Genomic DNA, 18,108 nt, shown 5'->3' with positions numbered 1-18,108 from the left:
AGGAAGAATAATTAAATTTTAGTGTATAAATGCATGAATATAAACATTTGTATGAGGGATTTTTTGCAAATTCAGTAGGAAAGTTAACCCACAGAATCCAATACACAAACATAGATACTACTGACAACTGCGAAAAAACACAAAAACTATTTCCAGTCTGATGTCTGATGTCCTGTCTGTCTGATGTATAAATGGGATGTGTACTAATTACATCTGGAGAGAGAAATGCAGTCGTTCCAGAGCTTTTGATTTCCTGTAAACTCATCATGCGAGTTCATAAATTTATCATTTTGGATGAAAGCAAAATTAAGTCACATCACCCTTTCAGTACCAAAATGAAACACTGAGGACAAACAAATGAATAACCAGAGGAGACGCGGAGACATATTTATAAAACTTTTTTATTCATTTTTTAAATCGTAGTAGGCTAACTGAAATGTGTCCGATTCATACCATGTTCTGTGACAACAACGAACCATTGTCTTCTGTTTGTAACAAACAGAGAAGAAAAAAACAACATAACAAACCTTGCAACACGTAGACCATCCAATATAAATTTAAATAAACAGTTTTAATACACAAATAAGCAATTATTATCATTGAGAATAAGTAGGCCTCTATATAAGTATGTGAGCCATGCTGTGACAGATAACAGACTGGATTTTAAATGGGAACTCAACGTTTTTCTACATAAACAGACCAGGGTTCCTACATATTTTATCTGACATCTGGTCTTGACTGAATGTAAAGATTTCACAGATCTTCCAAAACCTGATCATTGTTTGTGTGTTATATTTTTCTGTACACAACCACAGCCTTTTATCATAGTTTTCTCAAAAGTGTAGACCAGCTGCATGTAGGAATCCTGACCAGAATAAACTGATCTATTGTACAAGTCCCACATTTAACATGCTTGCAGGATAAAACTTAACAACAAGTGGAAGAGTTCTACAATAGTCACCGCGGTGGACGAGCATCAGAACGCTGACCTGTAAGATATGAATGATTTGTTGAATATGCACACTGCAACCAAAAGAGTGTTTACTTATATTTTCTTCATCATTGTCAGAGGAAAGGCGCCATGCTGCGCTGATTCAAAGAGCAGGGTGAGCAGTAAAGAACACAACGATGCAGAATGAGCAAAAACACAAAAGGGGAAAACAGTTTGTTTTACGTTTTGCCTTCCTCCAGTCTGCTACAAGTATTAATGGTATAAGTTCTTAATGAGTTATTCTTCTTCAAGATCTTCTTTCAAACAAGTACTCGTTAATGTTATTGTGTACCAAAAATACTTGTCTACAGGTGAAGGACAGTGTTACAGGATCTGCGAAAAGGAATTTGTAAAGCAAAGTGTTTGCCCAAAGATAATACAAAAATGAAAAAGTTCAAGTCAGGTGTAACACTTGTCTTGTTTTTCAGTGACAAGAGTCTCGTTTAGGATGATTCTTTCTTTGGAAATCTTTAATCTTCAGTCTTTAATGATGCTGTGGACAGAAAACTGGGCTGTAGTGTGAGTACTGGAGGCCAGAGAATTTGAGAAGACCAAGCTGAAAAACCATGTTTGTTCATTTCCCTGGCAGCCATGTTGGCTCCACTGTTGCATTCCATTAAATTATTAGGTCAAAGTTTCTTGTCACATTAAACTTAAGTTTAAAAAGTAAGATTGTATGATATGAAGTTCATGCTATGCTAAAAATACAACTTCAGCGGATATTCTAGATGTTAACAAAATTTCAGATTTTCCGACATCTCGGGAATGCAGCATGAGTAGGCTAACTAGTGAGCAAAATTTATATGTTGTAACATTCACCATCTATATACCCATTATTATGGAAGCACATATTTGCTAGGAAAAGGGGGAAAAAATGATGAAAAGTAAGACTGATTCAAGTAAAAATACCTAAAATGATGAGACGTAGCATCATATTAAATATTTTTGAGGGACCACTCAGTAGGTGCCCTGGAGCTTTAAATTGTATCACACAATCTTCTTCAGAGGATGGCGTTTGTAGTGGATGTTCATATTTACATTTTCTTCTGGGTGCATTAAGGACTTATCATCCTTGTTGACTTAAAGATTGAGACTAAAAGTTCATTCATTAAAAAATAAACTTTCAATTTCTGTGAACTGTTTTTGTCATTCCTCACATTTAATCTATTTTTTTCCTTTTCCTGCAGTGTATGTGCATCCAAACATCATGGCCGAATATTTTATAGATACTGCAATGCTGTCTGATAAGTATCACAAGGCAACAGCATTGATGTAGCTGAGGGGTTCATTGCACTATAACGTGTCTTACAGGCAGACAGAAGTCTCTGTTGAACCCGGACGCCAGAAGGCACACATGTAGACGCTGGGCCGGGCGAGCAGAGGTCATGTTTAAGAATGTAGTGGGCAAATTGGTTTACCAGGACTTGATGTTTACATGCACAAAGAAGTATACTTGAACGTGTAAGTGCGTGAGCAAAATGTGCTTAAAAACGACCTCAGACCTGAATGAGGTGCACAAGACTATCTTAAAAATAAACTGTTCTCAAATGAAGAATGTAAAAATGTGGGGAATTCATCTTTTTCACCCCGTGACAAATCGCACCGTTTGCTCTTTAAACTGGAAAGGGCACTTAAAAGCTTAAGTACATTTTCTTGTATTTACACGTCCTCCCAGAGATCTGCAGATTTTGTGTGTTAGGTAGTTTTACACTCTCAAAGTTGGTTTTACAAATGAAAAAAAGAACAAAGTTGGATGGATTGAAGTAAAATGACCTTTTTTGTTCTCAAGTGAATAAACAACAATAATAACAACAACAACAATAAAAAAACAACGTACATTTAGCACACTACGCTAAAATATGACTAATATTATCAAAAAGGCAAATAGTAGGTGTATTGCAACGCTCTCTGCGGCATCACTATCAAAAACATCTATCTTCATCATCCTCAATCATCATCCAATCATCATCATCATCTGAGACAGTAAGAAGGCGTGGCCTGGGATGATTGACAGCCCAAACTAGCCGCTCACATTTTGCCCTTCTCAGCATAGGCAGGCACACTTGTACGACATAGCAACCACAATAAACAACGAACGTTTCAAAAGGAGAGCGAAAGACAGCCAGCCAATGCCAGCTAGGGCCAGTCTGAGAGGAGCTCTGTCATTGGACAGCAGGCATCTCTAGGGAACAGGAAGAACTCGGTCAGACAGGAAGAAGAAGGAAGGGGGAGGAAACTCTTGAGGCGATCCAGGTGTGTGTGTGTGTGTGTGTGTGTGATTGTTATTTTTGCTATCTTGTGTGGTCCACAATAAGAAAAAAATTGTATGTCGAGGAATGAAAGTGCACCTGTGTGTGTGGAAGGTCTAGTTCTTAATTTAGTTTGTTTAGTCTGCTCTGTGTGTGTGTGTGTGTGTTTAGTTTTTGTCTAGACAGCTGGAGGTCTTTCCCAGGGCAAGTCAGAGTACATTAACAGCTCTTTCTCTCTCTCTCTCTCTCTCTCTCTCTCTCTCTCTCTCTCTCTCTCACACACACACACAAACTCTGGGAAAAGACACTGTCCGCTGACTTTACAAAAACACTCTGCTGTAACACTGCCTTCACACTGGCTTAAAGCAGAGAGATATGTGTGACCACTTCAAACAGAAACTATTACTGGCTTGGATACATTTTAGCAGACAGACCTGATTGCTTTCATTTGTGAATATATTAACTTCAACATAGGGGCATGTGATTATGTATCAAGAAAGACTATCCTGTGAACAGTGGTTCCCAGGATTTGAATTTTGAAAGAAAACACTAATTAGGTAGCTGGTTGACATTGGTTTAAATTGTCTGTCATAGCTTTCTGGAGCCACTACAAAAATTAATAGAAAACTGAAGGGTTGCAGAAAAGCAGAAGGTCAATGAAAGCTGGTGAATAACTACAACTGTGTTCACCTCTCTGCATGTAAACATACCAGTGTGAATGTGTAGGTAATGTGGTTATCAGCAGCGCTAGTAAAAAGATTTCACCTGTGTGAGGAAATGTGTGATTTGAGCCTCAGAAGGAGTTTTTCCTCCTCTCCTCCTGTCTTTTTTTGTATTGTCAGCCAGCGCAGGTTTCCCTGAAGTAAAGATTGATCCTACATTGATCTCATTTTTTACTGTGACGCCCTGATCAAAGCCTGTCCAGCCTTTTCATACCCGCTGCAAACCCTCCATTGCAGGGAACCAAACCATTTAAAAAAGGAAACAGTCCAGGAAAGGGAAGCGAAGGGAAGGTCAATAGGACTTATAGGGCTTATAATCTCATTCTGAGGTCAAAGGTGATTCATACTTTGATTGATCCACTCATCACTTCTTTAGCTGCTTTGGGTCAAGTGTTAATTTCTTTATATGTTGTTTTTCCTTAATATGTATTTAATTAAAATGACAGTGCAGCTCATGAACAAAGAAGAAAGAGAGACAGTAAACAAGACAAAGGGAAGGTGAACCGCAAATAAATTATTTTGATTATTTTTCACCTTTTTGTCTTTTTTGTATCGCAGAGAAACAGAAAATTTCCACTGTTCATCTGAGGAAGAGCCTGTTTTTCTAAATACCCCCCCCCAAAAATGTAGAGGTTCATTGCTGTTTAGAATACACTCAGTCTAAGCATCTGTTTTCCTTTAAAAATCCCAGATGGTCGTTGCCACTTGCCACTCTGTTTTGAAGATACCGTATTTCCAGAATCCTCAAAGACTCCTCATAAAAATGATTTTGTCTGCTGCATAATAGAAAAGATTTTTAACTGTCACTTCTGGTTACCATCTTTGTTTGGATTAGGAAACAGAGTCGCAACATGGAAAACAAGTTAAAAATAATTTATTGTACAGCGGACTAAACATTTTTTTATCCAGATGGTTAGATGACTTTTTAAGGATTCTGGAAATAACTTCAAAATACTGGCACATGTTCTTAAAGGACCTTCTGGTCTTTTCCAAGATCACCAGGGATTTATCTTTCAGAAAACAGATGATTAGCTCCGAAACACCTGCGATTCATTTGAGAGGGAAAGAAAAGACAGAATATGAGGATTATAAAATGATTTTTTTTGGCCATTTGACTCTCTCCTCTCCTCAGCTGACTCAGCTTCAGGAAATTTGGTTCAGTCCCTGTGGAGGGCGCTGTTGCATAAAGACTGGACCCTTAAGGGCACTAGCTTCATTTGGGCCAACCTGTGATACCCTCAATATCAATTCATAACAAAAGAGTGGAGTTCACACTGAACACTTTTCATACAAGCAGCAACTTAAAAGACAAAAATACAAACATCTACATATTCTAATATTCTACTTGAGGACACTAGTTTTTCCTTTATTTCTACACTCATTAAAAGATGACAAAAGACGAGTTGCTATTAACACTCGTGTCACTTTTCAACACTTCAACGTGTCTAGTTTGCAACAACCCATCTTGTGCTGCATTCATCGCACAAAGAGTTCTGCTCCAAAACAGAAATATCCACCATGCTTTAAAAAAAGCTCATTTGATCTTCCAGTGAGTCATTCATTACTTTGGCTAGGTATTGAACCTCTATAGTTTTTTGGTGTGTTTTTTGGTAAGTTTTGCCAATTTTAGATTGTTTTTTATTTAGCCAAAATTCTTAAACTGCTGCTTGTGTAAAAACTATTGAACATTTCATAAACTAAAAGAAGGGTTTTGTATAAAAATACATGTATATTTCTCAAATTTTGGTACTGATACTGAAAATCTAAATTTAAAACGATACCCAGCCCTAGTCATAACATTTACAGATCATATAGAATTCAGAACGATAAATCAATGAGTCCACGTAGCGCGGTTTTGATTTGTTTTCCACTTGAAGAATATTTAAAGTTTTGGAGCACATCTCTTTGCATCTTTTAAAAGTGTGGCCCTAAAGGTTGGGGAATCTAATCTAGAATATAAATGGATTCTACCGTAGTTTTTAAGTTTTTTTTCGTGTGGCGGTGAGCCAAGGCCGGCGCTGGCTGACAGACGATTGTTGTCTCTTTCCTGGTGCAGTAAAGTGCTCAGAGATGCCTGCAGAGAGAGGGATGATTGCTAGAGGGGGGCTGTGTGTGTGTGTGTGTGTGTGTGTGTGTGTGTGTGTGTGTGTGTGTGTGTGTGTGTGTGTGTGTGTGTGTGTGTGTGTGAAGTGAGAAGAAACGCAATTTTAAAAGAAATTTGCTGTGTGTGACCACAAATGTTGCTCTACCATCTGCATGTGTTGGCGTGTGAGGCCAAAGCAGTGCACAGTCAGTGTATCCCTTATTCAGGGCCTGTAGGGCGACCTGGTTTCCTGCCGAGTAGCGCTCTACAAAGAGGATGTTAGGTGTCACTGGATCTGCATTGATTCTCTCTCTCTCTCTCTGACATTCAAATAAAATAACACACAGCAGGAAACAAACTCTGTTACATCCTACTCTACTTCACTCTACTCTACTGTTACATTACACATTGTCTTGATTAGTTCAGACATTTGTTCAATGCGACAAAGTCTGATTAACGTGAGCAAACTCGTATGTGCTTGGCTTGTTTGGTCGAGGTAAGGACTGCCAGCTTTGGGATTGGCTAATGATTCGGCCAATAGGATGAGAGAGTGAGAGAGCGCTACAAGCAGAGTTTCTGATTGGGCCCACAGGTTGAATGCTGACTTGTGGTTGGCTTACAGGACTCAGACATTTGCATAAACAAGGGATTTATAATTTTTTATCAATGGTACAATAATGGTTGATCCGAGTCCATTGAACAAAAGTCAGAATCTCCCCTTGATGTGTTATCGGGATACTGGATGCTGTGCACTGAGCTGGCCCGACCCTCTGGTAAGTCCCTGTGGTTTCAGGTCTCTCTCGTTATACCTATGCCTCAATAGACAGAGCTCCTTCACAACAAAAAGTCTCTCTCACATGTTCCATCTGCGCATCCTAAAACATAGTGCAATTCTTTTCAGCAATTATATAAATAACTCTAAATTCGTGCTTTTTAAGTTCGCTCTCGGTTTGCATACATGTGTGTATATATACTCAATATGTAATGTATATACATGCCAACATGTATGTAGCAAAATGTTCAATGTGAAAGTTGGCACCCCAACAGATTACTGATGTTTGTTTCTTTTTCTAAAACTAGACAACATATAAAAACAGAAAAAAAAAACATTTTTACTCAAACAAATCTATCAAGTTTAGAAAAATACCCCTACTTTCTGTTTTCTCTCTTGTCAATCATATTGCAGATTTTTTTTCTTTTTCTGTGGTGAACAGTCATAAACTTTGTGCAAACCTTCCTTAGAAAAAATAAAGTTAAAAAGGCTAAAACTAAACTAGACTGAAAAAAGGATTTTAGCAACAACTCCTGCACCGGTTGGTCGATATAAGGCAGAACGTTTAGCTCGAGGACTAGCACTGTGCTACAAGTGGTAAGCTAGATAACACTAACTATACTTGGATCTTTCTGGATATATCCTAATGTGCTAACAGGTCCCAGTGAAACAGCTAAAGCCTCGTGCAGGAGTCACTACCAACGCTGGATTGTGCAGTCTTGAACGTGAAACAGAACTAAATGGAGTCGAAGCAGCGAGGGGGAGTATCACTAGAAAACAAAACCTGGAAGAACCAAGAAGATTGCAACATTTCGACATTTGCCTGGATAGAATTTCTTCTGCAAGTGCGAAAAAGACAAACAAAGACATAAAAAGTTCTATAGAAACAAACAGAACATATAAATATATATAATGAATGGAGACTAGTTAGATCAGTCTAGAGGAGGGGTGATTTGGAGGAAAGAAGGAGGCTTCTGTCTCCATCCTTCCCTTTCCACCTTCAGCCCTTCTTCTCTGACATCATCATCGGTTCATCTGAAGTGCTCCTCAAACAGGAAGAAGCTGTGGAGCAGGAAGTACCAGATTTTCTCCTGCAAATGTGCAGGTGTTCTTACCTAACGAGAAGCCAGCGTATGCTGCTTCCCAGTCCCGGCGCAATCCATGAAGTGGGGAAACTGAAACTGACCACATGCCAGCAACAATTACAACCAACATGAACCAGCACTTAAACCATTCAGAGTGGATTTTACCATTGACCAGTTTGTTCATCATTTTTACTGACCATTTCCCAAGTGGCGAGCAGATATAATCCTGGTTTTCCTGCAGGCTAATAATAATGAATCAGTACTGTCACACCTGTTGGGGCTTCTGGGATTTCTCCTTCGAATTCCTCGCATTCCTGTTGTCCACACTTCCTTGCTGCTGAGATGGAGGTCGGAGCAGACCGTGTATAAACGAGGACGGGGGTGTTTGTGAGGACGATACAGTCCGATGGTTGTGGCCGGGGGTCAAGGATGTCGGGTGGTAGTAGTGCCCAATCACCTCACTGTATGCTGGTGGAGCTCCTTCTACTCGAGAGCCCTGCTTCTGCTGCCGGGACAAGGACTCCTGGGCTTCTAGCACACTGAGGCCTGGATGGACACTCGGAGGAGGGGCCTGCAGACTGGGAGCAGAACAAGGGTCATAAATAAGACTGCAGAAAAACAGGAACAAATCCAGCAAAAAAAATGAGGACGAGGCAACCTGTGAGGGTTACAAAGTCTGTACAACACTAATAGCCCATTTCCATTTCTATCACATGAACTTTCCCAGTAGCATTTTAGGAACGTTGGAACCATACTTGTGTTTTGACCAAAGGAATTCCTCAGCCATTATTCCTAGCCTCCGAAAAAATCCCTGCTCTGGGGTTTCTAATGGCCCTAGAACTATTAAGGTGTACGTTGTAGTTGCTGATTGACTTGCGGCTGGCAACTTCGTTTACACCATAAGCAAGAACTGATTTCAACTAGAATCTAAATCAGGATGAGGAACAGACATTTCCTGCCATATTTACTGACTTTAAGAATAAGGTTATATGTAGTTCAGCCTCCCAATGATTGTATAAGGAGTGAGATAAAGACATAGTGTGTACAAACACGAGAAAACGTGAGTAAATGAATAATTGTACGGGAAGGAAGATGCTGATTGAGAGAGATAGCATTCTTTGATATTTGATTCAATACAGTTTCGTACTAAAGCAGAAAATGTATCATTTAGAACATCCATCAGAGAAACAACATAAAATAAAAATAACAACACGATGACAATCCCAACCATCTCCAACATTAAATAAAATAAATAAGCCTAATCACAATTTTTCAGAAGCCACATATCATTGTAGATGTACCTTTCAGTCATGGTAGGTGGTAGCCGATTCAACTTGTCAGCAAAATGCAACTTAAACACTGGTCTGATTATCTTGAATGTTGTTTGAGTGTTCATTGTGTGTAAGGAAAGCACTGAATGGTTTAGGACCAACACACATTTCTAATCTCCTGTTACATTATGAACCATCCAGACCTCTCAGGTCGTCTGGGACAGGTCTGCTTTCTGTCCCCAGTGTAATAACTTACACTCCATTGTAACTTTTATTGTCCTGTTTTATCCTGTTTTTATTTTCTATTTATCTGATTTAAAATTTTTATTTCATTGTCTTTTTTTATGTTTCCCTATGTTGCTTTTATGTTTTATGTAAAAGACTTTGAATTGCCTTGTTGTTGAAATGTGCTATACAAATAAACTTGCCTAGGAAATTATCAACATGAGAACAAGGAAGTAATTTCAAACACAACAATTGACTGACAGTTTGTATATTGTTACCTAGCCTGCAAACAGGAGCTGGACGGGTCGAGGGGGTGGGAGTCAAACACTGTTCGGTTGGGCGGTGCTCTGACCGACTCGCGGTTCAGCTCCATCTGTTGCTCCGGGTCTCGAAGCTGCAGGGTGCAGGGGCCCTGGTATGGCGGTGGCTCCTCCCCGTCTGAGAGACAGATAGTGGGGGGAAGATCGATGAGGCTCTGGGGCAGATAGGGATATGTCGGCTGGAAGCGACTCGGGGCATATGTGTGCTGGAAGCGCTGGGACTGGAGAGGGGGCTGGGACTGGGACTGGGCGTGCTGAGGCTCCCGCTGTAGGTAGGACGAGGGGACCCCTCTGTCTGGAGGACGTGGGTTATACACCTGGTGCTGGGGTGAAGAATGACATTGAATTACTGCTGTGTCATCCTAAATAACAATAAACAGAGCTGTTAGTTCTTGTTTAATTTTGCTGACTTCTGTTTAAATTAACCTGCCGCGACTAAATGTTACTTCTTGGTTAAAGAAGAACTCACCTCATTCAAACCACTGTTTGTCCCGGTGCCCTCAGAAGACCACAGACCGCCCTCCTGAGAAAGAGAGAGAGAGTTTATCTACTGAGTAGTTTCAATTTGATTTAAACCTATTCAAAAAATGCAACACATCTTCAGTTCTACTGACATATCTGTCATCCATTTTTTGTGCTATGTCAAATAATACCTTTTTGTATTATTGTATTTCATGTCAATAAAGATGATTTAAATAAAACTGACAAAAGAGAAACAGAGAATTGTAATATTATGCTGTTAAGTGTATAATATACACTACTGTTGATGCTTATTATAGAACTTAGTATTTCATTGCATCTTTTTGTTTTTATGTTGAATTATGACAGAAAACACATAACCAGACAATTTAAACTTCTTTCAAATACATTTTTACTTTTTGAAGTAAAACATATATTTTACAGGACTCATTTGTTTTTATCTATGTCTTTCCAGCTGTTAGGGAAGCTGTAGCAATATAGTCGGACAAATTTCTTTCCAGCTGTCTGTAGCTCTTATGTTTATGTTGCATGTTGCTCTATGGGACAACTGAGTGCGTCAAAACCACATTTTGAAATCAAGCAGCTTTAGTGTGATATTGAAATTTTTAAGCCCGGTTCTTTGTGTTATTTTTTCAGAGTGAAAAACTACATAGAAAAATGTGTTTGTTGTTTGTTTGATTCCATTTTTGTGCACTAGAGGGCTCTGCTGGTGTACAACACCCACTGCTTTAGAACTTTTTTAAATGTCTCCATATTTTCATAAGGTATTGTCATTATGTGTCAGTGAATCTGCCAATGAAGCATGTAGTCATCTTGGTAATACTGGAGAAATATGTATAACATTTCTCAAAATTTCACTCTATTCAATCTATTTTTTGTTTAATTCTTGTTCTTGTGCAAATCAACACACGCAGTTCTTAACTAACATTGTGTGGAAGAAACGTTTCCAACTTTTGTGCAAGTTTTTTGTTCTCTGGTGACAGTTTTCCTGTCTGCCTGTCTGACTGTATGTGTGGCAGTATGTCTGTCTGCTAATCCAAATTAACTAGGACAATGACTCCCCTGAGCTTATCAGGAGCACACTGTGTGTGTGTGTGTGTATGTGTGTGTGCGTGCACAAGTGTGCACAAGGGTGCTTCATCCTTTACTCATATCTAACTTGTAGAATAAAGCCACACACACACACACACACACACACACACACACACACACACACACACACACACACACAGTGATTCAGTAGCAGGTGATTCAGGGAGCACAAGTGAAGTCATATGTTTGTAAAAGCCTCAGGTGTAAGGCAGCGTGTGTGTGTTTCTTGAAATAGTCTTTGCTGGCCGCTGTTGCACTTATTGAAGAAATGAGTCAGTGTGTTAGCATTAGCCTGCAGCAGTATTTAATCACTATGATCACATGCTGTCACTCAGGACTCCTCAAACTCTTATACTTCTGATTATATCGTTTATTAGGTAGGTAGGTAGGTAGGTAGATTTATTTTGTCACATTACAACAGGTTATAGAGTGAAATTGAGTTTCTGCCATGTAGCAGACAATATACATTAATATAGAAGCAATTATAAAAATGGTTAACAGAAATAAACTATATTTAATGGAGCAGTGCTGAGGATGAATTTGAGTTTAAGAGCCTGACAGCTGGGGAAAAAGCTGCTCTGCAGTCTGGTGGTGCAGCACTGAAACTTCTATATCTCTTCCCAGAATGCAGCAGGGTGAACAGACTGTGGCTGGGGGGGTACTGTCCTTTAATATCTTTAGGGATATTAAAAGATGGTAAACAAAATTAACTACTATCCTCACTGTGACTACTGAAACTATGGACTGCACAGCTCTTCTCCTTGTCCAGCACTGTAGGAAGTCTGTTGATAATGAATAAAGTTAACTTGTATGTTTCTTTAGCAATATTTCAGACAATTAACTAATTATGTTCGACAATTTTTAACACTAACTTTAATTAAAGCATTTTAAATTCTTAAATTCATAAGTTTTTGACTGAATATTTTTTGGCTCCTATTTATTTTTAATGCTCTCCATTTTCTCCACATTTAAACATCCTTCTTTATTTAAGTGACACTTAAATATCTGCTATAAAAGCTTGTTGCATGCAGTAAAAATGTGACCCAAGTTTCTTACAGGATTTCATATATTTTCAGCTTAACTTCTAGCAGCTATTTCTTCGTCATTATTTAGCCACCATTTTTCCTTTGACAAACCAAAGCTTCCAGCTATGACTGTGGCCACATTTACACTTTGGAAAATATGCTTAATAATCAGACAGCCATCTGGTCACACTTACTCACTCAAAGTTTAAAGCAGCGACTTGCAATATTAACACCCATAAAGTCATTAAGTCTTTTCTCTGCAATATGTTCTATCGTATTGCACTAGTGCTGGATACTGTCAAGACAGACTACACGTAAATGTAGTGTTTGACTTACGTTGGCCAATGGAAGGTGTCTCCGGCGTGTGGGGGCATGTCTGGAGAGGAGGGAGCGTGCTGATAGGCGGTAGTGGTTCAGCAGGCAGGTAATGACCACCACCATCACCATCATCACTACAACGATCACCAGGATCTGGATGAACTCCAGCTGGGCTACAACAACAAAGAAACAAAGATCATCAGATCAGTTTACTTGTCATGGTTAGTGCTACTCAGCCTGTGAAAACAGCTGTACAACGTCTTCTGTGGCAGGCTGTGGTTTTGTCAAGTCTGAGAAAATAACCCTGATGAGGTCACTATGACATCAACAGGGTTATTTTAAGGTTATATCTGTATTTCCGATGGAAACTACAGATTTTAAACAGAAGCTTGCTACACATGTTGGGGCATGGTGATTGCAAAACATGGACATTTCCCAGTCTGCTGCATAATGGGAAGTGTAGGATACAGTCTACTCACACTAGGGGCTAAAAGTCAGGATATTTAGGCCTCTGTTGCAAATGTCGCATGTGAAAAAGTAAATTCAAAGTACTGAATTTGTGGACAAAGTCATTTTCCAAGTGAAAATGATGTTTTCACATGTAAACTGTCCACTGTGGAACACACATTGTATGTGTGTATATAGAGGTACCAGTACACTTTTGCTGTTTTTATGTTGGTATTCACACCCTGGTCCAGAGAGAAGCAGTATTCACTTCACAGTTTTATTTTATTATGGTGGTCATGACAAATAAACTTGAAGCAATATTGTCAAGTGGTGATATATGGTATATGTTGTGATGTGTTTTTGTGTTGTCAATCCAGCTGAGGTTACTTGACCTCACATTGATAATCAATTAATCAGTTAGTCTATAAAATATCAGCTCTCAAATCCAAATGATATTCCATTTAAAACGCTATAAAACCCAGAACAACAGTGGATCCTTGAAGAACCAGGCAATAATCACCGTTTTTGCTTAATTCATTAATATCATAATGAATTATCGATCTAAATAAAATAGCTTAATTAATTATAAACGTTTTACACATCATTCCACAGTTTACTAATAAAGTAGCGTCTAATTGTAAATGCATATAAAGTGTAAAGTGTCAATACAGCAATGAGGTTGTTTTGTATGAGTGTATGAGAGAAAAAAGGTTCTCAGACACAGTCCAGACAAAGATGTAGTCCTTCTGTAGAGGTCAGGATGTCTCACACCCACACACACACACACACACACACACACACACACAGCCAGACTAGACCAGACAGACAGACAGGGCTAGCTTTGTTTAAAGACAGCCTGCTCTACTCCCCCACCCCCGACTCCATCCACCAACACCCCCACCACACACACACACACAAACGAAGCATTTTTCTCACACTTTTTTTACAGGGAGCAGGCAGAGGTCAGAGCCAAGTCAGACAGGCAAAAACACACGCACACACACACACACACATTGCAGACTGGTTTCCAGACAGTTCACACCAGTTCTCACATCCTCGTTATGTTCTTCTGAACAGCTAACCATTACACAACATGAAGAGACACACACTCAGGTGACCCTTATAACTCATTCATAACCTTTTCTATTTTCAACCCTGCATTTATCATTCTCAAACCTGTATTTAACCTTTTTAGTTCCCCTAAAACCTAAAATCACTATTAAAACAAGAGGCTGACTTCACAACACTACCGACCAGGTGACAGACACACTGCACATTACACACATTAGATCAATAAAAACAGTCACATATTACCCTATAACCCACACATGCAGCGGGAACAACCCTAAAATACTGTTTTCCTGTATAGTAACCTTAATACACTCCATGAAACCAAACCAGGTCTAGGTACTTGATTTCAGTTCAAATAAAGTTTTCAAAAAGGCCTTTATTCACGTTCCTGTTTAACCAGGATTTGTTTTGATTGCTACTGTTTCACCTGTTTCAACAGCCAACTTGAACTAGAAGCTACCTTCACTGTTTCATCATCTAATTCAAGATTGAGATAACTCTTGATTCGTTACAGTGAATAGAAACCTGACTTTAAGAACAGAACCAGATTTCAAAACAAGGTTATCAATCTCAACAGTCAACATCTAGAAGTTTTACAGTACTCAAGGCTACGTGTCAGCGATTGGGATAGAATTTGCTATTTATCGCACTAAATATTGGGAGTTTATAAGTAATTGCTTTTTTAATAGCAATAAGTCATTTCCTTATAGTTGTACATCAGTTATAAGCTATTCATAATAACATTTAGATTGCCAGGTTTGAACAATCTCTGTCGCTAGTGTTTATCCTCCTCCGGCACAACAATTAGCTAGTTTAGTTAACTTCTGGAGAAGGGCTGCTGCAGAGAATGTGCTCCAAAATCCATTTATTAACAACTTAAATATTTACAACTGTAGACTTGATGGCTTATTAGCAAGTGAGAAACTAATGAGTGCCAACACTACCTGGCAACCCAAAAGTTGTTCCTTTTAATCATCCCAGTTTACCAAAGCCTGAAAAGATGCCTTTAAATTGCTTCTTTTGTCTGACCAGTTGTCTAAACGTCACAGAATATCAATTTATAGAGACCCAAATGAGACAGAAGCAGCAAATGTCACATTTAAGAATCTGAAACCAGTGCACATTTGGCAATGTTGCTTAATAACTTCATTTTCTGTCAGTCAACTAATCGATTCAACTCCACTGCCCTAAACAATATAAATTTTAAAGAAAATAATGTATCAACTTGAGGAGTATTGTCCTCCCAACGTCAAGCCAAAAACTATATTGGTCCAGAGAGACTAAAACACATCAACAAAGAGAAGGGCCAAAAAGGGCCAAAAAGGGCCAAATGATTAAAGATATATTTTCTTTTCTGTTAGAGATGAGAAACTCACCGCACAGTTGCGTCTGAACACAGTTTTCATGGCTGTGACTCCCTGACGAAGGCTGCATAGTCTCCTCACAGTAAAAGATCTTTACTCAGACCAAGACTTTCTCTCATAGATAACCTGAAGAGCTTTCACCAAGTTAACAAGCTCAAACTAAACCAAAACAACAAAAGTAAAAGAAACTAAAACAAATCTTCCCGCTGCAGCCAAACTCCAAACTACATGTCCTGTGGATGTTCTGACACCGTGTGTGTCCTCACTGGCTGACACACACACTCTGAGGCTCGACCAAGCTTTGTCTGCAACTTTTTCTCACACATACATTCCCACACTGTCCAGACAAACACACACTGAGGAAACAGCTGACTGGACCCCCTCCTGCCCCACCACCACCACCCAATAGCTGTGAACAAAAGGGGTCAATGTGAGGGAGGGGGCGGGGGAGGGGGCACAGAGAGAGGGGAGAGAAAAAGAGAGGGGGGGGGGGGGCGTCTGGGAGACACAGATGGGTCAGAGGGACGGACAGAATAATGATGAGAGAGAGAGAGACAGGGTGGAGGGGGCAGAGTCTGAAGTTTCAACTTCACTACTCATTAGCATATCTGAAAAATCTGGGGATTTAAAGCAATGAACTGATGTGCTGTAAACTTATCTGCTCAATATTTCAATCAATGACATCCTCCATGTGTCGGCAGCAAAACGTCATGCTAACACCACAACATACACTATGTTCAGTTTTAATATGGCCCCCAGCAAGTGAATTACCATCTGTAGTAGGGCTAAACAATTAATTAATTCATTAATTCATTACTATTATCGAAATCACAATATGGCAAGGTGCAATATCCAAATCGCAGGAGCTTTTTTTGATAAAGGTAAAATGTGTCACAACATACTATTATAAATGGTAAAGTGTGTTACTACAGTGATGCCTGGCATGTACATCATATTCTCCAGTTGTAAGGGAACATCCTTATCGGTGGTACAGAACCCATCATAAATCGAATCATCCACTCCATAATTGCATTATGTGTCAAAATAATAACCTGATTTTTTTTTAAATGTGTGAGGTCTTGTCATGGCATGTACTAAGTAGGTCATATTTTACAGGAAATATGATTTAAAATGATTAAAAGGATACTCCACTGAAAATCTATCTTTTGAGTGTTTGGATAATCTGCTTCTCTGCTTTAAAAATACTGCCAGTCAGTTGCTAAATATACTTCAGCTGGAGCTTTGGATTGTGACATGGAAGTAGTGTGTCTGTTATGTTGTGGAGAAATTATGAGAGACTGGAAGATACTGAACACACGGATCACAGTTTGAGATGTTTCTATTGGCATTTTGATTGGCTTTTGACATCGAGCCTCCAGAGCTGCTGTGAATTCAAGTTGACTAAAGCTGCTGTCCTCTGTGAAGAAGCAAGCTATAAACCTTTCAGTGGAGTCTTCTTTAATGTAAACTGCATGAGCAGGGACTATTTTACATTGTTTCTCTGACATTATTATTTGGTGGGTGACCAAGATAAGAACTTGGTTTCCCATAGAAAACGTTTCTGACTCACACACAGTCACATAGTCCTGCTTCTACTTTTACACTTCCTCTTTTACACTGCCACTTTACATTTTTTAATAAATGATGTAAATATTAAATATTTAAATAATTAAAAAAATAAATGTAAATCTTCTTCATTATATTTACTGCTATAGGAAAACAGAGGATGGACAGAGGACAAAGGATGAAGTGAAGGAAACAAGGAAGAAAAGAAAGACGGGAGCCAAGAGGGGAACACAAGACAGAACACAAACACACACACAAAAGAAACATAAACACGCAGACTAAAGTTATGAAATGTAAACAGTCGCATTCCTCTGCTTATTAAAGAGAACTGTTATCATTGTAAAAGGAACAGACGCTTAAACACACTGTGATGCCAGCCTCACCATCTGTGTGAAGCCACCCAGACCTCCACTACGTGCGTGTTTGAGTGTGGGAGGGGGAGCTTGTTTTATTTCTTGGGGTTTGGGTTCCACTATACTTGTGGGGTCCGACAGCTTTGTGGGCACCAAAATGCTGGACCCACACGTTTAAAGGGCTTTTTGAGGGTCAAGACTTGGTTTTAGGGTTCAGGTTAGAAATAGTTAAGGTTAGGCATGCTTTGTGATGTTAAGGTTAGGGTAACGGGTCCTGACAAAGATAGTGATTCAAGGCTGTGTGTGTGTGTGTGTGTGGGGGGGGGGGGGGGGGGGGGGGGGGGGGGGGGGGGGGGGGGGGGGGGGCACTGCCTGCTGACAGCTTGTCTGTCTCTCTGTTCTGTTAGCTGGTCCTGAACTCCAACTTTCAGCCAAAACACTCACACAACACAACTCCTTTTTCCTTTCCTTTCCTTTCTTTCCTCATTCTTTCTTGTCTATCTCTCTTTTCAAACTCAAACATAAAAAAGGCATGTTGTTTTCCTGCCATCATACAAGGGTATGGTACATTGCCAATGCAACATAGCCATCATTACATTTTCAAATGGCACTTACACGAACCACTTTTATTACAGTTGTCTTCCAGATTAGGAGGCATATATTTTTTTTTTTAT

General features: G+C 39.3%; 1 protein-coding gene across 2 annotated transcripts in view; it reads right to left on the bottom strand.

Moving 5' to 3' along the window:
• Positions 1-385: 385 nt before the first annotated feature.
• pmepa1 (prostate transmembrane protein, androgen induced 1) overlaps positions 386-18,108 on the bottom strand; it is a 45,497-nt gene continuing 27,774 nt past the window's right edge. Inside the window, exons 2-6 of one of the 2 annotated variants that reach the window (XR_006821552.1) lie at positions 12,652-12,806; positions 10,188-10,241; positions 9,677-10,041; positions 8,100-8,480; positions 386-7,998 (exon numbers count right to left, since the gene is read on the bottom strand). Coding sequence is in view for 1 of the 2 variants with exons in the window: in XM_046028698.1 (XP_045884654.1) it covers positions 8,168-8,480; positions 9,677-10,041; positions 10,188-10,241; positions 12,652-12,806 (887 nt within the window). In the remaining variant the exon portion in view is untranslated. Of the gene's footprint in view, positions 8,481-9,676; positions 10,042-10,187; positions 10,242-12,651; positions 12,807-18,108 lie in introns of both variants that reach the window. The other variant, XM_046028698.1, reaches the window with a different exon arrangement.

Source organism: Micropterus dolomieu, linkage group LG18 (assembly GCF_021292245.1).
Source record: "Micropterus dolomieu isolate WLL.071019.BEF.003 ecotype Adirondacks linkage group LG18, ASM2129224v1, whole genome shotgun sequence".
In the NCBI taxonomy this organism is placed as follows: Eukaryota; Metazoa; Chordata; class Actinopteri; order Centrarchiformes; family Centrarchidae; genus Micropterus; species Micropterus dolomieu.
Note: the sequence above shows the minus strand (reverse complement) of the source record. Positions and strands in the feature narration are given on the sequence as shown.